Source organism: Sapajus apella, unplaced genomic scaffold, assembly GCF_009761245.1.
Source record: "Sapajus apella isolate SASKATOON/1434 unplaced genomic scaffold, GSC_monkey_1.0 scaffold244, whole genome shotgun sequence".
NCBI classification, from domain to species: domain Eukaryota; kingdom Metazoa; phylum Chordata; class Mammalia; order Primates; family Cebidae; genus Sapajus; species Sapajus apella.
The window spans coordinates 442,523-467,003 of NW_022437184.1; the positions used below are offsets into that span (position 1 = coordinate 442,523).

At 58.4% G+C, this 24,481-nt stretch overlaps 1 protein-coding gene across 1 annotated transcript in view; it reads left to right on the forward strand.

Moving 5' to 3' along the window:
* Nucleotides 1-21,704: 21,704 nt before the first annotated feature.
* Nucleotides 21,705-24,481, forward strand: part of LOC116545068 (FERM domain-containing protein 1-like) — a 17,095-nt gene continuing 14,318 nt past the window's right edge. The window contains 1 exon segment of the mRNA XM_032271687.1: nt 21,705-21,819. Within this exon segment, the coding sequence (XP_032127578.1) occupies nt 21,705-21,819 (115 nt within the window).

The window sequence follows — 24,481 nt, forward strand, 5'->3', positions numbered from 1 at the left end:
CCCGGGTCCCGCTGTCAGGGTCAGCCTATGGCCCTTGTCTGTCTGCCCAGTGGCTGCTGCACGCCCGAGGTCTTGCCAGGTGACTGGTTTGTTCAACTGATCAACCTGTCCTGCTAAAAGGTGCAGGCGGCCCAGGCTTCTCGAGTGGCAGGTGGCAGTGAGGATCTGGCCTTTCCCCACCTGGAGGCAGCTAGGGGACCTCCCCTTCCACCTGTCCTTGTCTCCGGCTAGAATTACCAGCATTGCTGGCTCCAAGCTGCTGGCTTCCCCTTCATCCAGGCGCTGGTGTTGAAGTTACTGTCTTAGAGCTCTTGCATGTGGGCTCTTCTGGAAAGAGGATGCCGGCTTCTCAGTGCTGGTGCCTGAGATGGGCGCTCTCCGGGCTGGGCCATCCTCACCGTGTTTTGTGTGCTGCCAGATGCTCGGTTCTCAGTAAACTTCAGGGGTCTGGAGAAACCACATCTGTGCCCTGGGAAACCGGACAGGCCTGTGGATTCAGATAAAGGGAAGGTCCTGGCCCCCACTGGCCCCCACCGACCCCACCCCCGAACAGCTATGTGGTCCTTAAATGTAGCAAAATTAAACAGATGGTGGCATGGGGAGCTTTAAGACTTAACCTGATGGCACTGCTGGAGGATCACAAATTTTACACTGTTTTGGTACCTTGCCATGAACAACACAATTTGGGTCAATAGTTTCCTTCAAGACTCTAGAAACATCTAGGGCACCTTCCTGGCTGCTCTTCTGGGTTTGCGGAGGGAGGCCAGGCACAAGGCCCGCTCCTCCATCCACGTCACTGAGAGTTTGTGTCTGAGCCCTGGGCCCTGGACCGTCCCCAGCGACAGGTGCCAGTCCTGGGAGATTCCGGAAGGGAGCAGTTCAGGGCTGTGACAGAGGCCGGTCTGGGCTCTGGCTGGGCACACAGACAGGACAGTCTGAGGACCCCGATCCAGAGCCGGGGGCCGCCAGGGGCCTGGCAGGGGCCTGGGAGGGGCTGGGTAGCTGCATGCACTGCATGCGCCCTGTGGTAGATGTAGAGGCTAAGGTGACTTGCTTTGTCCACATCAACAGGAAAGCCAGTTCAGGCTGGCACCGCGCTGACCTCCGTGAGCAGCTAACAGGTCAGTTCCGTGCTCCTGCTGCCCGGGATGGAGGGAGCGCTGTGGCCAGTTGTGCCCGTCTGGGGGAAGGTGCCTCTTGTGAGCACTGGGAGCTGGCACAGAACCTCGGAGGGACAAGTGCTGTCCCCAGCGTCCTCCAGGCAGACCCCGCACTCTGTCCCCAGCGTCCTCCAGGCAGACCCTGCACTCTGTCCCCAGCGTCCTCCAGGCGGACCCCACACTCTGTCCCCAGCGTCCTCCAGGTGGACCCCCCACTCTGTCCCCAGGATCCTCGCAGGCCTACCCCGCGCTCTGTCCCCAGCGTCCTCCCAGGTTGACCCCGCACTCTGTCCCCAGCGTCCTTCCAGGCCGACCCCGCGCTCTGTCCCCAGCATCCTCCCAGGTTGACCCCGCGCTCTGTCCCCAGCGTCCTCCAGGTGGACCCCGTGCTGTGTCCCCAGCGTCCTCCCAGGCCCACCCTGCGCTCTGTCCCCAGCATCCTCCCAGGTTGACCCCGCACTCTGTCCCCAGCGTCCTCCCAGGCCCACCCTGCGCTCTGTCCCCAGCGTCCTCCCAGGATGACCCCGCGCTCTGTCCCCAGCGTCCTCCCAGGCTGACTCCGCGCTCTGTCCCCAGCGTCCTCCCAGGCTGACCCCGCGCTCTGTCCCCAGCGTCCTCCCAGGCTGACCCCGCGCTCTGTCCCCAGCATCCTCCCAGGCTGACCCCGCACTCTGTCCCCAGCATCCTCCACCCAGGAGGCTTTGTCCCTTCTCTCTAAAGGTACAGGGCTAACTCCACTCTCTGTTGAGGGTCCAGCCTCTGACCCCTTCATCCCTGTGCAGGCACCAGGGCATCCTTGGGCCCAGAGCTTGCTGTGGTCCCTGGGGACATGGGACCTGCCCTGGGACTCCGATCCCTGGTGAGTGACAGAAGGGGCTGCAATGATGGAGGGGCCAGTAGGAGTGGCACGTGGCTGGGTACTTTGCTTCTCGTTTCTGTCACTGTTTCTTTGGCAATTTTTGTTTTGCTTTTTTGAGACAGAGTTTTGCTCTTGTTGCCCAGGCTGGAGTGCAATGGCGAGGTCTCGACTCACTGCAACCTGCGCCCCCCAGGTTCAAGCGATTCTCCTGCCTCAGCCTTCTGAGTGCTGGGATTACAAACATCCATCTTGGGCAATGTTTTTATTTTTCTTGGGCCTAGGTTTCCTCAACTGTGAAATGGGGGTGATGTAAACCCTTTGCTTGATGTGACTGGACATGTAGACACAGAAAAGGTGTGGGCACTTTCCCTGAGCTCCCTGGTGGTTCTGCCTTGGCTGAGTCGGAGACAGTGGAACCGCTCTGAAGGGCTGGCACCAAGAGTGAGCCCTGGTGTCACCACAGACTCTGGGTGATGGAGGTGTCAACACAGGTTTGTTGACGGTAACCCACACACCACACTGGTAGAAGTTGCCATGAGTTGGGGGCCGTGTGAGGATGGGGGCAGGGAGCACAGGGGTTCTCTGCACCTTCTTCTCAATCTCGCTGTGAACCTAAAACTACCCTTAAAAATAAAATCTATATTGAAAAACACACAGCATTGTGGGGTGAGGAGCAGGTGGGCAGAACAGAGTGGGCCAGCCTCATGGAGCAGGGAGGGTCTCCAGAGCCGGACAACCCAGAGAGGGGGATAGCTGCCATGTCATCTGCCGGGGAGCGTCTGGGGAAGGACTGGGATGGCTGCGGTCATCTACTGGGGAGCGTCTGGGGAAGGACTGGGATGGCTGCGGTCATCTACTGGGGAGCGTCTGGGGAAGGACTGGGATGGCTGCGGTCATCTACCGGGGAGCGTCTGGGGAAGGACTGGGATGGCTGCCGTCATCTACTGGGGAGCATCTGGGGAAGGACTGGGATGGCTGCTGTTATCTACTGGGGAGCATCTGGGGAAGGACGGGGTAGCCGAGGGTGTGGGTCCCTTACACACATCACACACTGAGCACCACGCCCTGAGGTTGCTGTTTAGAATCAGCACACCACACCAGACACAGCACCAAGAAATGAAAAACCTGGATCTCATTTCACCTCCAACAAAGCAAATGGGTCCCTGCTGGAGCCCGCCTGTGCCAGAACCCACCTTGCTTCCTACGGAAGAGGCAGAAAGTGTGGATCCCTTCTGAGGAGCAGCTGCCCCTTGGCTGCTCAGAGGGACTAACCAGAAAGGTCGAGTTTATCCTGCTCTGCACATGTGCTCAGTGGACAGTCTTCCAGTAGTCCCAGAGGCTTCCTGGCCACTAATCCCCACGGTCGGCCTACACAAAGATCTGAGAACCTCATTAGCACTTCCATAGAAAGACCGAGCTTGCCTTGTTTAAATTCCCAGGATGCTGCCAGGCGTCATGCACGTGGAGCCCTGGGCTGGCTCCAGGAAGCCTGAGTGTCCTGTGGAACTTCAGCAAATGGTCACACCGCAGGCTGCTTGTCAGGTCTGTGGCGACCTTTCCGCAGGGCTGGCATGGCTGAGTGTGAGGTGGGGCCAGGCGGCTCACAGCCTGTGGTCGTGCTTCTGACAGGCTGGGGCCGGGGCTGCAGCGTGTTTGACGAACAATGACCATGGCCTTGGGTTGAGTGCTCTGGACTCCAGGACCTGTTTTCAGTGACCTAACTGCCATGGTTTGGCTGCATCCCACCCAAATCTCACCTTGAACTGTAATAATCCCACATATTGTCACAGGGACCCCATGGAGGTCATTGATTCATGGGCGCGGGTCTTTCCCATGCTGTTCTTGTGGTAGTAAGTCTCACAAGAGCTGGTATTTTTAATAAGGGGCAGTTCCCTGCACACACCCTCTTGCCTGCCGCCGTGTAAGACATGCCTTTGTTCTTCCTGCCTCTTCTGCCATGATTGAGAGGTCTCCCCAGCCACCTAGAACTGTGAGTGTGTTAAACTTCTTTCCTTTGTAAATCACCCATTCCCGGGTGTGTCTTTATGAGCAGGGTGAGAACTGACGGATACACCAACATCGTGTCCACGCCTGGGGCCAAGGCCACCTCTGACCTCTCGTGCTTGGCCAGGCTGCTTATGGGGTAGCTGGCCCAGAGGTCGCCGTGGCAGTGACTGGACTGGGACAGTGTCTTATTCCTCTTGTGATGCTGTAGTAAAACCCCATAGACCAGGCAGCTTAAGCAACACACACTCAGTCCCCGCAATCGGGAGGCTTGAAGCCCAAGCTCAAGGCATAGGGCAATTTGGTGCCTGGTGAGGGGCACGTCCTCGTAGACAGCCCCTTCCCGCCGTGCCCTCATATGATGAAGGTGCTGAGGGCCTCTCTGGGTCTCTCTTATGAGGACACTAATCCCATTCCTGAGGCTCCACCCTCATGACCACACCACCTCCCAAAGTTTCCACCTCCTAATGCTGTCCCCTTGGGGTGAGGATTTCCACATGGTGACTTTGGGGGCCATGGGCCTTCAGTGCAAAGCAGCCAGGTGTGCATTTGTTCAGTGAGTCTTTATCGAGAACACTTTGCAGAGCCCTGGAGATGCACGAGGACTGTGGGTGGAGGCGCGTCTGTGACACTGAGCAGGTCACAGGATAGACAAGAGGGAGACCAGCCTGATCCCCTCAAGCCTCGGAGCAGACGGGGCGCAGTGGCACCCAGATGCTTCCTCAGCGAGGCCCTGGCTGGGTGGTTGGCGATGCTCTGTCCGCAGAGATGACATTTGAGCCAACAGATGGGCCAGCAGCAGCCGGGCAGAGGGCCAGGAGGGGCAGTGCTGGGGAGGCTGGATGGAGCCTGACTTGTTGAAGGACCTCATGGGGAAGTGGCTGAACACAGGTCCGCTGGTCCCTGGCCACTCTTGACCATTTCTTCCTAGCCACACATCTGCTCCGGAGTGGGTGGGACTGAAGACAGGGCCGGGTCCGTGGCAGTGAGGTATTGGGTCTGGGTCCTGGGGACGTGGAACAGAGGCCGTTTGTTTCTGGTTGGCTGCCCTTCATGCACTAGAAGTAGCCTCCCGGCCCCTCTGCCTGAAGAGCTGTGATTGGGTTCCTGCCTGTGGGGCTCTGCTGGGCCCATGTGTCACTCGGAGGCTGTATTCTCAAGGGTCCCTGGACCCGCAGCACCAGTGCTTGCTAGACAGGCAGATGCTGGGGCTCCACCGGCCTGCTCCCAGAGTTTCTGCATCAAGTTCCGCCCCCCACCCCCGGGCGGTGGAGATCCGCCCCCCTCAGCTTGAGAGGCGCTACACTGTAGGGCGAGGACGTGCAGTGGGGATCCGATCTGGGCCATCCTGCTGACACCTGACCCACGCCACGGAGCCCCCAGGAGTCTGACCCTGAGACAAGAGGAGGGGCAAGGATCTGAGGACGCTGCTGGTGGACTGGCGGGACAGAGGAGGGTCTGGGCAGCGACACAGTTGGAAAGGACACTCCAGGCAGAAAAGGCAGCCCGAGCAGTTTTAGGGTTCAGAGAGCAGAGTCCGTGGAAGAGGGTTCAGAGCAGGGGCCTCTTCCCTGCAGCCTGGCCCTGTCGGGAAGCCCTGCACCGAGGTGTCTCCAGCCCTCTGGCTCCAGCCCTGCGTCTCCAGCCATGTGGCCCCTTGGCCTTTTACTCTTGGCTGGCAGTGATCATTTGTTACCAAGAAGTGATCTGGAACCAGGAAGAAGATGTGGGATCTCTTTTGTCTTTGTGCACTAAGCCCTGAAGAGTTTGCAGTACGTTCACGATCATAACGCCCCGTGGTTTATGGGCGCCTTCTCCTTACAGAACCCAAGGCAGGGTGCAGACCTTGGAGCCCGAGTGCAGCCAGGAGCCGTCTCGGATGGGCCAGCGAGGGCTTTCTGCCCATAGAGGTCTCCAGCAAATGGCCTGGCATCTGTGGGCAGGCATCGGATGGACACCAGGAGACCTGGATTTGGGACCTGGCTTAGTGAGACCCAATTTGCAGATCAGTAAAATGGACAGAGTAGCCCCCACGAGGACAACTGAGAAGCCCTGTGCATGGGGAAGGCGTGCTGTGGGCACCCTTTGTTCCCTTGGAACTTCTGCGCAGCATGCGTTGCTGAGCACACACAGGGGCCAAGAACTGCGCTTGGCGGTGGGAGGAGACGGAAGTCACCAAAGCAGCAGCAATTCAATCCTTGTAGAGCTTTCCTTCCAGGGAGACACAGACCACAAACAGGCAAACACGCATGGCCGAATTACCCTAACCTAACTGTAACCTAACCCTAACCCTAACCCAAACCCAAACCCTAACCCAACCCTAACTGAATGGAGCTATGAAAATGCAGGGCTGTGACAGGCCTCCCCAGGAATGCAGCATCAGAGAAGGCAGTGAAAGCAGGGAGAAACGGGCCACAGCCACACTGGGAAAGAGCCCCTCAGACAGCACGTGCAAAGGCCTGGCTCAGTGGCGAGGGGCCCATTGGCTGCAGCCCAGGGACCCCACAGTGGGAGCAGACGTTGAGCCCAAGAGTCAACAAGTCCAGCACACAGAGACTGGAGGCTGTGGCGAGTCTCAGGCCTCTGTTCTTGGAGGGCGATGGGAGCCGCTGTGGGCTTTGCGCAGGAGTTCTCTGCTGTGTCCATGTTTAGCACAGTCATGGGGCTGAGAGCGTGGGGCAGAGGGACAAGACCAGCAGAGGAGACTCTGGAGCCCGTTGCCACCATCCAGGAGGGAGATGGATCAGCCGTGGGGTGGAGGGCCGGTCACTGTGGTGGACGTGAAGGTGGGAACGGGGTCAGACGGAGGCTGGGTGGGTTTTGGGGGTTAACGCCACCGGGATTTGCTCAGTGTCTGGACGCAGGGTGGAGAGCCGAGCTGTGAGACTGAGCCTGGCGCCCTGTAGCCTGAGCAGGTGGAGGAGGGGCTGTGATTGCCAAGGAGCTACTTTTCCTGCCAGCGAGGAGGGCAGCACACGTCCCTTACATGAGTGGACGGCTGGGCACCACCCACGCCAGCGGGATTCATGCCCCTCCATGGGCGCGTCATTCTCACCATGGGGCTCACATGCTGTCCTGCTCCTGCCTGGGGCCTCCCACTTATTTTAGGAGCAGAGTTCCATTTTCTAGTGAAACCTGAGGAGCGTTTCTGTCTAAAACAGAGTCACTGTGCCCATCCGCCTTCAATTTCCCCTCCCTGCTGGGCAGCCCTCAGAAGCGTCGGGGGACCCCAGGACAGGCGGGGTCTGCACCAGTGCGGCTGGAAGGGGGGCACCGTCTAGAGAATTCAAATGAAGCTGCTGACAGTCCATCTGCTGTTGATTATCAAGCACAGTGGCGGTCAACAGTGTGGGTGATAAGCACAGGTCTGCTTGGTCCTCCTGAAGGTCCGCTCCCTGTGAGAGAGAGGAGAGCCCAGCAGATCCCAGCTGCCTTCTGGAGGCCGGTCCCTGAAAGGCGAAGGAAGCTGCCACGGCCTCCTGAGCCTCCCTCCATGGTCATGGGCCTTCGAGGAGGGGCTGGTGTGTGCTTCACAAAAACGTTTCTCTGAAAACAACAGTGCGGCTGACAGTGACCGTGTCCAGGGGCTGTGACATACCCTGGGTCCCTTCACCCACTGGCAGCAGAAGGATTCCCCCTATAGCGGAGGGAATGAAGGCACACAGAGACCCAGGGAAGCCGGGGACCCACTGCAGGCAGCTGACCTGGGTTTGAACCCGCGCCAGGTGTCAGGGACCGCCCTCACCGCCCAGTGCAGCACCCTGCCCCGCCTGAGCCAAGGCTGGTTGTGGCGCCTGTGTATGGCCCTGGTACAGGGCCAGGCTGGGACTAAGTTCTTTTACTTTCCAAAATGTCCCCTTCCCCGATGACACAGCTCCCGTTCCCCAGGAGTGAAATTGGCAGGGAGGACATGGGCTCCCGGCAGGGCACGGGTGGTCAGTGCCCCGAGAGCAGGTGAGAGGTGGACAGGCTGGCCCATGGTCACAGGGACACCTGGTTAGTAGCATAACGTTTCCCTAGACCCCAGTGGAGGGCTGTGCTAGCCGGTGCTGTGTGCAGGGGACAGGAGGGAGAGGGTAGCCTGGGGCTGTCTACACAGCCCTCCCGCCCACCTGGCTGCTGCAGAGCCCGCCTCAGCCTCTGGCCCTCTGGTCCTGATGGGTTCACTGCTCCCATGTTCCTTCTGGGAGGTTAGGGCGCTTTTAAGTAAGTGCTGAGTTAACAGCAGCAGCAGCTGAGGTCCCGAAAGGGAGTGTTTTTACTCAGGAAGGTCAGGGAAGATCAGGCCCCTGGGGAGGTGGCAGAGACAATTCTAAGCATCTGCCCTCTGGGTGGAGAGGCGTAGTCCGGAGCTGAGGCTGAGTAACTGCCAGAGGCATGCCTTCCTGCCTTCACTGCTCGCCTGCCCGCCCAGCTGCTGCCCACCCGTAGTTTCTTTCCAAGAATAAACAGCTAGTCACTCTGGGAGACAAGCAATGAACCCCAGCTCCCAGGGCCCTCTGCCTCCAAGCAGGAGCAGGTGACAGCGGGAGGGTGGTGGCTGTGGGCTTCGGGCTCACAGGGTCCCCACCCAGAGACTCCACTGCAGCACCCCAGAGGCCTCGTGGGCCCTGACTCCCCCGCAACCCCACCTGCCCCAGCTTCTCTCAACGCCCACTTTCTTAACTCTAAGATGGGAATGAAGATCTTCCTAACCCCCTTGTTGTGGGGTAAGGGCCTGCCAGGGAGAGAGGGAGAGAGCCCATTGGGGCAGGGTTCTGGGGTCTGAGGGGCCCTGCTGGGAGCACACAGAGCCCCACCCACACTGCCACCCTCTGAGCTTCTGACTCCTGCCACCCCTCCCAGTCCCGAGGCTCTCAATCTGGGGCCTGGGTTTGGAAGTGCCATGTGAGGGGTGAAAGCATGAGGGTCCAGGAGGGTCTTTGTACCCAGAGAGGTGACAAGGTCAACGTCCTTGGGGACCCTGTGAACAGAAGCAGAGGGGGATGGGCCTAGAAAGGGGCCCTGCTTCAGCCCCTCTTTATAGGATGTGACCCAGGAGCCTGACCTCCGGGGAGAGTAGCCTGACAGCCTGGGATGGGATGGCCACTCCTCTCAAACGCCAGCCCACGCCTCTCAGAGGCCAGCCCACGCATTGCACATGCCAGCCTATGCGTCGGGGTGGCCAGGCATGGGGCTGGAAGGCAGGCAGCGTCCCACAGGGCCCTCCTGACAGGGAGGTGTGGGGCCTCTCTGTTTAACGCATGTGAATTCTATGTCCCGCTCTTTGCATGTTTTAGCCAAACTTTGAATTTTGCACTGACTCACCATCAGCGCCCGGCACAGCATTCTGGAATGTCTGCCCTGCTCCTATGGCTCTGTGGCATCTGGGACTGCACAGGCTTTGGATGCTGTGGCTGGGTGATAGGGAGCTATGGGTGGCTTTGGAGCAGGGATGCCTGGGAGGTGGTGTGGCTCCTCTGCAGTTCTCATGGTGGCCATGCCCAGCTCTCTGGGGCCTCCTGGTCCTTTTGTTCTCACAGAGGTTGTGACTTCACGGAACCTGACGCACCTCCTCTGCACACCCCGCCCCCAGAACCCAGTGGCCCGTCCTGGGGAGCTGTGGCCTGGTGTGTGGCTGTGGGTGGCCATTCATAGAAATGGCAAGAGGGGCACATTCCCAGGGGCTGGAGCACCCAGAGGCCCCCGTGGCTCTCCCAAGCCTTTGAGAGGACTCCCCAATGCCCCCGACACAATGTCTCCCTCCCTCCGGACAGCCTGACTGCGGTCACGTGGAGGGAGGCTGGAAGGAGGCCTCCTGAGCCGGCTGCCGCTGCTTTCTGGAAGATGGGGGCCTGCATGGCGCCTTGGCCTCGTCAGTTCCTGCGCTTCCATGCCATGCGTGCGTGAGAAGGGCCCGGCTCCCCGCAGGCCCTCCAGTTGGGGCTTCTCTCCTTCTCTAGGACCCGGTTACCCCTGCCTCCCTATCTGTACTTAACCACAGGGCTCAGGGACTGCCTTCGTGACCAGCTGACTGCACCAAATATTTCTTATCACCAGAGGCTGGGGCCTGGGGCTCAGTGGTGGTGGAGGGACGTGCCAGGAATGTGCCCACTTGCCACAGACCAGGCGCACGGGTGAGAGTGACACCCATATCCACGGGGCCTAGAGTGGGCCCCACCCTCCCCAAGCACCCCCTCTGCTGTGGGAGCCCCTCAGCCTTTTCTGCTTCAGGCCCTGCTCTGGCCATCTGGTCGCCACGCCCACGTGAGGTGGCCCTGCTCTGTCCCTGAGACAGGGAGGAATGACGGGGGAGGTGGGACCTCTGGACCATGGGACTCCTGCTGTGTCCTGGTCTCCGGGTCGGCCTTGGTGTTGGGAGGATAACACAGAAGGGGCAAGAGGACTTTTCCCTATGACATTCCACCTGCGGTAATTCCAAAGGGCAAGGGAGTTCAAGGCAGCGGGGCACCACGCTCTCACAGAGGGAGCCCCGGTCCTGCACACTGGCCTTTGCTTCGGAGCGGCACAGGGAGGGACCCCGGGAAGAGACAGTATGGGGACCAAGCCTGAGTCACCTCTCCCACAGGACTCTCAGCTATGGGGTTTTCCTCTCTGTCCAAGGTGCGCCCTGCAATCCCTGCCGTCAAGCCCCTTTTTGTGGGATTTGTCCTCTAACAGATGTCAGGAGGGGCATTTTGTAATTGTCGGCTCTCTGCGGCTTTTTTATTTCAGCAGTTAATGTGTTTAACTCACAACACACAAATACACTGTCCATCATAATCCGATCATGCCCTCGTGATGCCGCAGGCTTCCGTCTAATTCCCAGAAGCTGGTGAGCTCCCAGGGGTGACTGTTTCCAAATGGAAGAGGCAGACACCTGAAATCGGGGTGTCTTCACCCCACCTGCTGTCTCTCACCTTCTCCCAGGAAGACACCCCACAGCTGCACCTGGGGTGCCGTGGGGGTTGCTAGAAGCTGCAGGCCTTTCTTCCCTAGGTTTGACCCTGCAGGACTCGGGGTACCCTCTGACCCCAGGTCCTCCATGAGGCTTCAGAAGAGGGGCCAGGTGTGGGAGACCCCCATTTAGGAAGCCTTAAATAAGATGAGACTTTGTAACAAGTAAATTGATTCACACTGAAGGCTGGAAAGGGAGAGATCTCCCGTTTCACCAAAAAGAGCAGGAAAAGCCATCGATAAGCCTCCTCCAGCCATCCTGCCTCTGCTGTCTTCCCCGGCCTGGGACAGGACGGACATCCCACCATCCACACCCCAGATCAGTGCATGTTTGCCAGGGAGGCTGTCCACCCCTGAAGGCCGGGGCTCCAGCCCTGCTGACCCCATTCCCTGGGACAGGCCACCCTGTCTCCCAAGTGGCAGAGGGACCTTTCGAGTCCGCTCCGTGCCCACCTGATGGGGAGTGCAGGGCTGCTCCTCACCCCCTCCTCCCGTGGAGTGTTCTAACAGGCGACCTTCTCAGTCTCCTTTCCATCTGGGTTGATTCATTACTTAACCCTCATTCAAGTAGATGGAAGCGTGTTCTGATTTCATGGCCCTTGGTTCACAGCCGCTCCTTTCTCTGAATCACTTTCTGAAGCTCGGTCAGGGTGGTTCCCGCCAGCTGGGCTGCCTCCCCTGCAGGAATGAGGTGCCCTCCTTGCTGTTCAGATAAATAAGGCAGGCAGGTCATGGCCTTTCCAGCGCCCATCCTGGCCAAGGCAGCAGAGACGCCAGGCCATGAGTCACTGACCTTTCTGAACAGCCAGAGGTCAGTTCGGAAGACCAAGAAGCTAGACCCACGGAGATGGTGATGGGCTCGGGCGCCACGCCTCGCAGCCTATTTACTGGGCTGAAGGTGGTCGTGGTCTCTACAAGGCCTGAGCGAGTGGAACAAATGTGGTCCCTCGCTGTCCGCAGAGCGTCTCCAGCTGTCCTTTTCCTTCCTTGCTGGCAAGCACCTCCTGGGCTTCACCCGTAAACTCGCCACGGTGAGGAGGCTCCCCAGCGCGTCTGCCCTGGGCCAGGCTTGGTTTCCTTGGCTCCCGTGGCTGCCTGGGACACTCACCAGCGACTCTACCTGGACCCTGCAGTGCCAGGGGCGGGAAGCATCCTGTGCACCCCAACCCAGGCCCTGCACCCCCGTGGGCACCCTATGTGGGCCCGGCACCATCCGCTTGGGTGGAGCAGCAAAAGTCGGGTCGTGCATCTCCCAAAACCATCCTCAGTCATCCCAGAAGACGGGCTTACACGGTTCATTCATAAGAATGAGCATAAGAATTAGCTCTCTCTTCTAAGGTGATTTCCAAAGAGGGGATCAGTAGATTCAGGAAGGAGATTTGCGGGAAGTCTCAGGAATCCTGGGGCTTGGAGCCCTGAACAAGCCACTTAGCTCCATTTCCCTACTTATAAAAGGAGCAAAATGTGCTGCCTCTGGGCGACATTCCCTTCCAGGGAAAATGTTTGTGGAAAGGAAGTGTGTTATTGAGCAAGATGCCCTCACCGTGCCGACGGACAGCAGCGACCTCCCAGGGACCCAGCGGGCAGCCCTGGGTTCTCTTTGGATTCAGGTGGAGTAGGTGGCTGAAGGGAGAGAGCAGAGTGTAGGCTGGATGGTGGGGACGGGGGCTGAGCATGGAGTGAGACCCTGACCAGCCACTCACTGTGCAGCCTGGCCTCTGAGCCTAGGCTCCTCATCCACAGAGCGGGTGTGGCGGCCTTTGCGGCCGAGTGGGTAAAGGGCCTCGCCTGGTTCTGTGGCGTGCAGGAAAGGATCAGCCTGTGTTCCTGATCGTGCAGGGGAGGATGGGGAGGAGGGGCGGGCGGCCCCAGCATTCCCGGACATGAAGGCTGCACGTGCCACTCACACGTACGCATGCACCCCTCGCACATGCCCACGCGTCACACATTCACACCCACACTGGTGGAGTGGGAGCACTTGCTGCCGTATCTTGAAGGCTTTTTGTGTTACCATTTTATAACTCGTGGTATGTTTTAATAGCTTTATTGAGGTATAGTCTGCATACTGTAAAATATATTCCTCTTAAGGGAACCATTGAATAAACTTGGGAACATTTAGGAACCGCGCAGCCATCGCTGCTAGCCAGCTGCCCCCGGGAGAGGCCTCACCCCTCCGCAGCCCCTGCCACTGGCTCTCTGCACACCTCCGAGTGGAGACAGGCCTCTGGCGTCCAGCTTCTCCCTCACAGCAGGAGTTTTTAGCTCCATGCCTGTGTCAGTTCTGCCTTCCTTTCCATCGCCGAAGGCCTTTCCCGCATTGTTTTCTGAAACCTGTGCTTAGTGGACTTAGGTCTCCAAAGCTGGAGTTCTAGAATGTTCTCAGCAGGCCCATCTCATGATAGAGGATGGAAACCAGCTGTCTGGAAGAGGGAGAATTGGGCTGAGGACGACTCCAGGGCTCAGCCGTGATGGGACCCGGGTGGCAGCCTCGTCTTCCTCGTGGTCTCTGTCTGTCCGCTGCCCTGGCCCTGACATCACAAACGTGGCAGGCCAGGCTCTTCCATCACGAATAGGCCCGTTGAGAAGACAAGACATTCCAAGGTGGGGCCTGTGCTGGGGCCTGACGACGCCTCTCTTTCCTCAGAGGGCAAAGTTGTCTTCTTGATGAGCTGAGGGCAGAGGTCTCCAAGGTGTCCCCTCGGTGCCCTGGTGGGAGGTACTCACGGTTACCACCCCTGCCTTGGAGCCTCAGCACGTTTTCAGGAAGAAGCCACTCTCTCCCAGGAATGCGATAGGGGCTTCCCACGCCCGGCTCTCCCTGGCCCTCGGATGGGCGGTGGCCTTCACTGGAAGCTGAGCCTCAATCATGTGGCCCTGAGACCCTGGGTGGGAAGGAAAGGGCTGGGGCCACGTCCTGCTTTGACGAGAAGCTGTTGATTGTGTTTATCAACATGAAGGTGGAGGTTTCCATTGCTTTTCCTTTTCTTCTCACTAGCGATGTTTGGAGGTCATTGGCCCTAGGTCACCTGGAACACCCCAGCGCCCTCACACACCAGCAGCTGCACATGCATGGGCACCATCGCTTTGATCATGAGCACGCCCAGCACAGCACCGGTCTTTGGACCGCTCCTGCCATTTACCCAGCTCTCCCCACAGACGGGTCCTGATGGCTGTTGTCCGCTCTGTGCTGTGCATGGCCATGGTGTTCTGCCCCCCAACCCCAGCCCCGTGCCACCATGCTGCACCCAGGCATCCCTGAGAAGTGCAGCTGCCACCATCCTTCCTCACAGGCTGGCACTGTGACTGAAGGCGGCGGCTGAGGGCACCTGGTGTAGGGACCATCTGCTCAGGCACCGGTGTCCCAGGGCGAGGAGAATCCAGCCTCTGCTCTCGCAGGCTGCTTTTTGCTTTTTATAAAACTCCTCTGCTGTCGGCTAAAGGGGTCCTCACATCTTCCAGGGCAAGCAGCTCTGCGTTTAATGTGGAGAGAAAAGAGATGGCCGCTGCTGCCTTGGGTGCGCACGTGTGGCCTTGAGGGCCTGGGAAGGGCCCGGATCTGAGCGGAGGGAGGGAGGGTTGCCAGTGTCAGTCCAGGAGTGGAGAAGGTGAGGCCTGAGCCTCCTAAATCTTCTAAAGCCATAGGCCAGGCCTTTGGGCAGCTGAAGTGCAAATTTCCTGAGATTGAACAACTGCCCATCCGCAACTCCAGACCCCCCACTAGAGGAAGGTCTCAGAGTGTCCCAGACTCCATGGCAGGAAACCGATGCAGCTGGGTGCTCCCGGGGCCAGGCAGGTTCCTCCCTTCCCCACCCTAACGCTGTGCCCAGGAGCTCGAAGGCGTTGCTCATCCCCAGTGAGCGGCAGCCGGGGTACCAGGCCCTGCGGGTGATGCTCCCACTGCTCATGCTGATGTCCCTGGTTGCTGTCCACCCGAGCCAGAACCCCCTTCCTGGCCTTCTGGCAGTTGCAGGCAGGGAGGGGTTTGCTGGCCCTAGGCAAGGAAGGAACTGTCCTTAGTTTCCAGCCCCTGAGCGGAGCCAGGGTCTCTCCCGGGAGAACCTGACCAAGAACTGGAACTGCGCTGCTTCCTGAGCTCGGTGGCAGATGCCACAGGAGGTGTGTGGGACGTGGTGCCCACCCAGGCTGTCTGCCTCCCCCTCCTCCTCCTCCCCTGGCACTGGTCCATCACCCTGGCAGCCCTGGTTCTGGCATGCGTGCCGGTGGGGTTTGCATGGCCCTCTGAGGAGCCATGGATTGTCAGGTGGGGGAGTTGGGTCCTGTCTCACCCAACTTGGGTCTCACGGGCTTCTCCCCGTGAGGCTGGGTGCTGAGCCGCCCTGAACGAGCACAGTGCGGCCAGTGCCCAGCCTGAGGTTGTTTATTTGCATTTCAGACGCCCGCCACACACCCAGCTATTTGCAGCCCTGACCCTTGTCCTGGCTCGGCCATGCTGGATTCCTAGCCCAGGACTCCCTCTCAGTTCCCTTCCCCGCAAGAAGCTCGGTAAGGGCGGGTTCCAGAAGACACAGCTGTGATCTGGGAGGTGCCGAGCTCCCAACTGCGACCCGTAGCTGGGGAGGGCCCAGTAACAACAGCACGGCAGTGCCCCCAAGAGGGAGGGGCCATAGGACCCACCCAGACAAACCTGACACATTCTCTCCTGCAGGGGTGCAATGGACAGAGCCCAGTCCTGAGAGGCCCACGTGCAGCTGCAGGAGCAGACCCTGGAGATCGCATCATGGCCTCAGAGCACAGGGATGTCCTCGTGCTGCTGCCCAGCAGGGAGCAGCTGCGGCTGACCGTGGGGGTGAGCAGGGCCCTGGGTAGCTGTGGGGGTGAGCAGGGGCACAGGGGTGAGCAGAGCCTGTGTGCTAGGAAGTCCCCGGACCATATCACTCTGCTTACACCAGGTGCCTGTGAGGTGTCAGGGAGGGTCAGCCCTTTCACTGGGCCTGTGAAGGGAAAATCCCTGATAGATGTCACTGTGAGAACTAAGGTGATGGCTTCAGCACATCCTTCCTGGGCGCGCTGAGCGAAGAGCGCCAGGAAGCCAGTTTCCATGGGGGATCTCCTGTCTTACATTCGGACATCGCTGTCTCCCTGTGTCTCTTTCCTTTTCCACCCATTCTGTCTGTCTGTTTTAGTTGAGTTTACCAGGACAGAAGCTGAGATAGTACTTTCATTTTAAGGATTAATGTGGATAATGAAAATGTGGCAATTAAAATGAGTGGTGTGCTGAAGAATGACGACTTTCTGCATGGCTAATTTACCAGCTTCCCTTTTGGACGTGGTTGAACGCTATCTGGAATGAAGTATGACTTGCTAGTAATATCTTGGTTCAAGTCCCCTGGGAATCTCTCGTCTGCTTGGGTATACTGTTCTGTGTTTAAGTAAACACCCACATCTATGTTTGCGGCGAAGTCTCCCCCAAGCCTCATGTTCCCACCCAGCAATGAGAAAGTGGAGTTGAGCCGATGAGGGGGTGTCCCATAGTTTCCTGGGGCCCTCAGCAGTGCCTCAGGCTTGGCGGAGGGGTCATAAGAGGACTCATTGGGGGAAGATGCTGGGGCACTGGCCCCCTGCCCTTCAAGTGCTGGGACTTGTATGTTCTTGTACTGAACTTCACGGTAAGATTTTAACTGAGGGATCATGCAGCCAGAACAGTGAGCCCTCTGGCTGAATCATGCCCGTCTGCTTCTGATGGAGCCCCCTGAAATGCGTCTGTGGCTGCTGCAGCCCCCTGCTGGGCCTTCCAACTTGGCAGCCACAGAGCCCGCTTCTTATGGGGTGTGCGCACATCCGCGTCTGCAGTAGGACAGGAGCCCCCTATTGGTGTGCGAGCATCTATGTCTGCATTTAGACAGGGCCTCCCATTGGGGTGTGTGCACATCTGTGTCTGCAGTTAGGGACCCCCTATTCAACCAAACAGGTATCAAGCCCATTAGAAGGGGATAGGCCGGAAGACCCTTGCTGTAGATCTGTGTTACTGCCATTGTGGGGCTGCCTGCCTGACCCTGACCACATTAAGCAGACAGTAACCATATTAGTTTGTTCTCACACTGCTAATAAAGACATACCCAAGAAGGGGTAACTTATAAAGGAAAGAAATTTAATTGACTTGCAGTTCAGCATGGCTGGGGAAGCCTCAGGAAACTTACAGTCATGGCAGAAGGCACCTCTTCACAGGGCAGCAGGAGAGAGAATGAGTGCCCAGCGAAGGGGGAAGGGCCTTATAAAACCGTCGGATCTCGTGAGAACTCACTATCGTGAGAACTGGATCGGGGAACCACCCCCATGATTCAATTACCTCCCCCCAGGTCGCTCCCAAAACACAGAGAGATTATGGGAACTACTTCAGGATGAGATTTGGGTGGGGACACAGCCGAACCACGTCAATAAGGAAGCCAGTCTTACAGTAAGGCGGGATTAGTAAGCTGGCTACCTCGTTTGACTAAAGACTGTGCAAATGAAGAGTCACAACACAGCCTCTGCAGATCCGGCGGCCAGCTGGGCCCTGCTGTGATGCTTTCTCCTGGAGTCCCAAGTGAGTGTCCTCGGGAGAGTCTGAGAGCAGAGCACACAGCTGCCGGCCTGCGCCCCGTCACCAGCGTGAGGCGCTGCGATTCCACCCGAGAGCGCCGCCTCTCCTGCCTGGTGATCCCAAGATGGGCCCCAGCACTGCTGTGACAGCCGGGACTCAGGGAGAGCTCCGCGCGGGGGACGCCACCTGTCCCAGCCATGCTGGGGCCCAAACAGGTGTGAGGTCGTGGCACGTGCAGGACACGGGAAATGTGGGCGCGCCCCAGGCTTGGTGTTCAGAGGCTGCTGTCAGTCAGAGCTCGACTGCAGGAGTGCTGCGGGATCGCTCACGTCTAGCGATAATAAGATGGATGATAAGAAACGCTGATGCTCGCGCTCCTTCGTCTGTGCCGTTCGAGGACAAAGCCCAGAGGGACGCCCTGGGGGTGACGCTGCGTCATGCGTCCCTGACTGGTCTCAGGAAATCCTCACAAACCAGGGACAGACAGGGACGGAGAAGCAGCCCTGACCCACTGTCCAGAGCACCCGCCCCCTCCACCCTCACGTCCCCGCACTGGCATGCGCTCTGATGGGCATGTGGCTCATGTTTAGTCTTCAGCTTTGGGAGCGAGTGAGGAACCCAGACCTGTTCCCTGCAGGAGGTGCCTGACTGGGTCGTCCCCCTGGTGCTCTCCTGGGCCTTTCTTGACTAGGTGGACTCTCTAGGGGCAGGTGCCAGCCCCTCCCTGAGCCCCTCCTCACCTCTTTTGCAGGTGAAGGCCACTGGCCTGGAGCTTTTCCAGCAAGTGTGCAACGTGCTGAGCATCAGAGACACCCAGTTCTTCGGCCTCTGTGTGGTCAGAAGTAAGCATTGCTCAGGCCCCACCTGCAGGGATGCCCAGGGTCAAGGGGGCGGGCAAACCACGCACATGCACAATGTACACAAATGGTTACACAGCACTCACACATGCACACAGTCACACACCACTCGCACATGTACACATGCACACAGCACACACATGCACAGACACACCACTCTCACATGTACACATGCACACAGCACACACATGCACAGACACACCACTCACATGTACACACGCACAGAGCACACACATGCACACAGTCACACACCACTCTCACATGTACACACACACACAGCACACACATGCACACGGTCACACACCACTCTCACATGCACACAGTCACACACCACTCACACATGTACACATGCACATGCTGCACACAGTCACACACCACTCACACATGTACACATGCATACACCACACACATGCACAGTCACACACCACTCACATATGTACACATACATATGCCATACATAACAGTTATGCACCACTCACACATATGCACATGCACACACCACACACATGCCCTCAGTCACACCACTCACACATATACATGTACAAACCACACGACAGTTATGCACCACTCATGCATGTACACATGCACACCACACACATGAGTTATGCACCATTCACACATGTACACATGCATACACCACACACATGCCCACAGTCACACACCACTCACACATGTACACATAAACACACCACACACATGCACACAAGTACACACCACTCACATGTACACATGCACACACCACACACATGCAGTTACATGCCACTCACGCATGTACAAATGCACAGACCACACACATGGACAGTTATGCACCACTCACACATGTATATACACACACACCACACATGACAGTTACGCACCATTCACCTGTATACATGCACACACCACACATGCAGTTGCACCACACAGGTACACATGCACACACCACACACATGTACACATAACTCACATGTGCACATGCACACACCACACATGACAGTTACACGCCACTCACACATATATACATGCACACACCACACACATGCACACAGCTACACACCACTCACACGTGTACACAACCCACACATGGTTACACACCACTCTCACATGTACACATGCACACACACCTGCACACACATACACACCACTCACACATGTACACATGCACACACCACACGCACAAGCACAATTACCACTCACACATGCATACACCACACCTGATACACATACACACCACTCACATATGTACACATAAACACACCACACCCATGCACAGTTACATACCACTCACACATGTACACATGTACACACCACACCCATGCACAGTTACACACCACTCACACATGTATACATGTATGCACCACACACAGCTACACACCACTCACACGTGTACACATGTACACACCACACACGACAGTTACACACCACTCACACATGTATACATGCACGCACCACACACATGGCTACACACCACTCACACATGTACACATGCACACACCACACATGCACAGTGCATACAGTTACGCACCACTCACATGCATACCACACATGCACACTAACAGTTACATACAGTTACACCCCACTTCCCCAGGAGACACTTCCACTCACTCATTCTTTCTGGAGGAAGCCAGGGCTGAAACCCCAGGCAGAGGTCTGCACCTGCGATTGTGCTGCTCTGCTGGGCGGTTGGCTCCATGGGCTTCTGGGAGCTTCCGTCCAGTAGCAGGCCCCTGGATCCATGTGAGTTCTTACCTGGAGTTCAAATGCATGCAGACAGCAGGCGGAGGTGGGGCTGGGCCAGCCCCCCGGGCTCCACAGACCCTGCCGCCGGAGCACGTCGCATGGAAGAGCCATGGGAACCCGAGGTGCTTCATGTGCACTTTTTGCTGCCCCAGGAAGCGAATGGCAGCACCCAGATCCAGTCCTACAAAGGAGTGGGGGCTTCTCATCTACAGTGGGGGCCTGAGGTTGCTGGCACAGAGAAGGCCTGGCCCCCTCTCCCCAGCCAAGCTGAAGAAGGCTATACGGGGCAGATGGAGATGGAGTTCAGTGCTGACGGGTAGTGGCTGAGTATCCCCCACTCTTGGTGCCCGTGGAGAACAGGGCTGAGCTGACCTCTCCCAGGCTCCCCGCAGAGCAAGCCGGCCTCTGTCTGGGGGAGTGAGTGAGCTGGGGACCCTGCCTGGGACACCGGGACCCACGCTCCATCCTTCAGGATCTGCAGCACCTTGTTGGGGGCCATGAAGGGAGCATGAGAGTTTAGGGTGCTTCTGGACGAGGCAGTCTTCCTGCAACCACCCACGTAGTGCCCTGGGGTTTCAGCCCGAGTTTCTCTTCCAGCCATCGTGAGTGTGGACGGGAGCCAGCTTCCCTCAGTCCAGATGGCCCCGGCCCCATCTGTGCCCCGGAGTAGAAGCGAGAGTGCCCGGTCTCCATCCCCTCCTTCTCTAATCCCCACCAGGAAAAGGATCCTAACTTCATCTCAGGGCTGCCCTGGGGCTGTGTGACCCCTGGGCGGTGGGGAAGGAGGACCCTGGGGGCAGAGGGAACAAGATGGGGTCCAGCAGGGCCAGGCTTACTGATGTGACCTCATGCATTTAGAACCAGTCCTGAGTCCCCCAGGGGATCCTGAGTGGGCACCGTGAGCTCCTGAGGGCAGGTGTGGGTGTGGGGCTTCCTGTGTCAGACTCTCCAGGAAGGCAGGGGTGTAGGGAGAGCCAAAGGGTGCCTCCCTTTGCTGCTGTGCTTCTCAGCCAGCCCCCACCTGATCCCAGCCCCTGGCAGCACTGGGAACTGCACATGGTGTCGTGGGGGTCAGGTGGAGGGAGCGTCGTGGGGGCGAGGTGGGGGGAGTGTTGTGGGGGGCGAGGTGTGGGTAGTGTCATGGAGGTGAGGTAGGGGAAGCGTCATGAGGGGCGAGGTGGGGGTTCCAGCCTCCCATAGCACCAGGAACTGTACACAGTGTTGCCGGGGGTTTCGTGGGGTGTGGCAGTGAGGTGGGGAACAGCACCCAGTGCTGGGCTTGCGCCCAGGAGCAGCAGAGGTCAGTCTTGCTGTCAGGATTGTTACTGGAGGACTTGTCCCAGTGTGCAGGGGAGGCTCTGGCCCAGCTAACACGCTTGTCCACAGCCGCCATTCACGCCTGTCCCTGCCTGTCCCACAGGCAGCGAGCGGAAGGAGGCGAGTGTTCACGCAGCAGCCTGGTTTATCTGAGGGAGGGGTGCTGGCGGTGGGTGTTATGCTCTATGTGCTTCACCTTGTCCTGAAGTTGTTCCTCACTTGTGGGATTCAAGTCCCTGTCACTGCAGAGCGAGACCCGGCTTCCTAGTGCAGCCCAGGGGAGCTGCCAGCAGGGAGCCCCAGTGCCCGGGATGGGGCTGGGACCTTGGGTCCTGACCCGCAGGCTTCACATTAGCGTCTCCACCTCCCAGGACCACCCCGCTTCCTGGCAACGCCTGGCAGAAGTTGGGGATGCCCCACCTCCTGGTAAAGCCTGGTAAAGGCCGGGGATCCCCCATCTCCTGTTAACAACTGGCAAAGGCCCAGGATCCCCCGCCTCCTGGTAAAGCCAAAGGCCAGGGATCTCCCACCCCCTGGTAAATACTGGTAAAGGCCGGGGATCCCCCGCCCCCTGGTAAAGCCTGGTAAAGACCGAGGATCCCCCGCCCCCTGGTATCACTTGGTAAAGGCCAGGGATCCCCTACCCGCTGGTAAAGTCTGGTAAAAGCCAGGGATCCCCTGCCCGCTGGTAAAGCCTGGTAAAGGCCGGGGATCCCCTGCCTGCTGGTAAAGCCTGGTAAAGGCCGGGGATCCCCCGCCCGCTGGTGAAGCCTGGTAAAGGCTGGGGATCCTGATCTCTCTGGGCCACTGCCCAGGCTGTGGTGCTGCTGCAGCCGGTGCCCTCCTCTTTCTGAGCTCTGCACGGAAGCACCTGGAGTGTCTGTGTCCAGCCGCCTGCAGCCCTCTGAGTAGGGTGACAGGCCCTTCTGGGGCCGATTCTGCCTTGGACAGCTGCCAGCCCTTGTCTGCCAGCCCAGGGACTGAGACACCAGCACCCTCCTCTCCCGACCTGCCTGCATATGGGGTGTTCGTGGACAGGCACGCAGGGAATGTTCCGGGCTCCGATGGGTGCCTGGTGTGGTCCTGCGGACTCCAGAAGTAGGAGTAGATACCTCCCTGAATTCCTGGAGGTGGGGCGGGCACCATGTTGGATGAGCTACGGACTGTGCCAGCAGCCACCCCGTGCTGGAGCCCAGTCAAACGCAGAGCTTCCCCAACCCCAGGCCCCCAGCACAACCTGAGCCCTCTGAGGGCTGGGGACAGAGGTCTCCGTCTTTTAAATCACGGTGAGAGTCACCCAGGGGAGGCCGAGATGTTGACCTTAGAGAGACCAATTTTACCTTTGGTTTTGTGGTTGGTGCCATCCCGCTGTGATTTTAGAAATGCAAAGAAAATTAGTCTGGAGAGCACGAGGGGGAAGGTCAGGAAGTCCCGATCCTGTTCTTGGCATCTTTCATTACTTAAGGACTCAAAATCTCAACCAAAATAAATAAATAAATAAAGTGGTGGGGGAGCGGTGGGGAGATTCAGGGGCCGCCTGGAAAACCCGGGCCAGGACCCATTGCTTTGGATAAGGATCATGTCCACAGCTGTGGTGGGACATTCACTGACCCGTTGGAGAGGCTGTGTTTGGGAGGCAAGCTCTGGCTTGTGCCCCTCTGCTTTGTCTGTGCCTGTGTTCTTGGTACTGAGGCTTCACTGTCCTCCCAAGGCAGAGAAAAGCCCCAGAGCGTCCCCCTCCCCTACGTGAGGCCCCACACTGGAAGGGTGGCTGTGGTGGAGACAACCTCTGGGAGACACAGTTGCAAGGCGACCATGGTGTGAGGACATGGGGACTTCATGCCCCACCCGAGCTCAGTGCACAGCCCCCGATGTCCCCGAGACCTAGAGACAGGAGGTGGTGTTTACAGGCTCTGAGGGTGGAGTGTGGGGGTCCCCCAGAGGTCCCTCAGCAGCTCCCTGGGGAAGGACCTCCCCTCCCAGCAGTGGGGTGCAGGGCAGGGTATCACCTGGAGACCAGAAATCCATCTCCCAGATGGTGCAGGTTCCCGATGACCAAGGATTCTCCCAGTTTACATGCTGATGGTCCTTGGCATTAGGGAGTTGCAGACAGGTCATGAGGGTGGTGGCCATGCCTTGGTCTGGCTTCTAACCCTTTTCCCTTTTGACTGAGGCACAGTCCGTGCTGTCAGCAGCTGAGATGCTAAAGGAAGAGCTCATGGGCATTTGCCGTGTGTCTGAGCACATGTGCCAGCAGGGGGAGACCTGGGAGGCAGGGGGAGGCCCAGGAGGCAGGGGGCAAGGAGCCCTTGAGTCTGGAGGGTCCACACAGAATGAGGGCCTGAGACAACCCTGGAGCAACAGGAGAGGCTGGGAGGGTGGCCTGGAACCGCCCCCACAGGCATTGTTGGCGAGTCAGCTAGTGTTTGCTCTGTTTGCTCTAGAGGGGTCTTTACCCTGCGGGGGAGTTCCCTGGTGGGAGGGCTTTCTGACTCCTGCCAGCCAACCTTTGCTTGCCTCCCCTTGAAGCTGTCCCCTTCCTCCCTGGCCCCTTGAGACCCGACGTCTGAGACAGCCGGTGGCTGAGCTCACTGGCCTCAGGGACAAGAAAGGAATCTGGGGTCACCTTTCCTCCCATTGATCCAGCAATCCCCCTCCGCAGAAAGAGGACAGATTAGACCCAGCCCCTCAACCTCCATGGGGTTGTGGCCCGGAGCCTCCACCCGGCGGAGCCCCCTGGCCCCAGGACCTTCACCCCAGACACACTTCTTGGTTTGTGACCAGAGCCCTTGCTTTGGAGATTTGGATTTTTTAGATAGGAAGTGCTTGGATTTCCTGCTTTAGTTATCTCATAAGTTATAAATTGTATACATTTTTGAGACATTTTGTAAGCTGTACATTTTTGAGGCCTATAGCAAAAACAAGTGATGTGACTTGGGGCTTAGATATAGAGGCAAGGCAAAATAAGACAGAGACAGACAGAGACTGAGACCACGATGGGTAGAGACAGAGAGACAGAGACAAAGAAGGATAGAGACAGAGAGACAGAGACAGACAGAGACAGAGACAAAGAGGGATAGAGACAGAG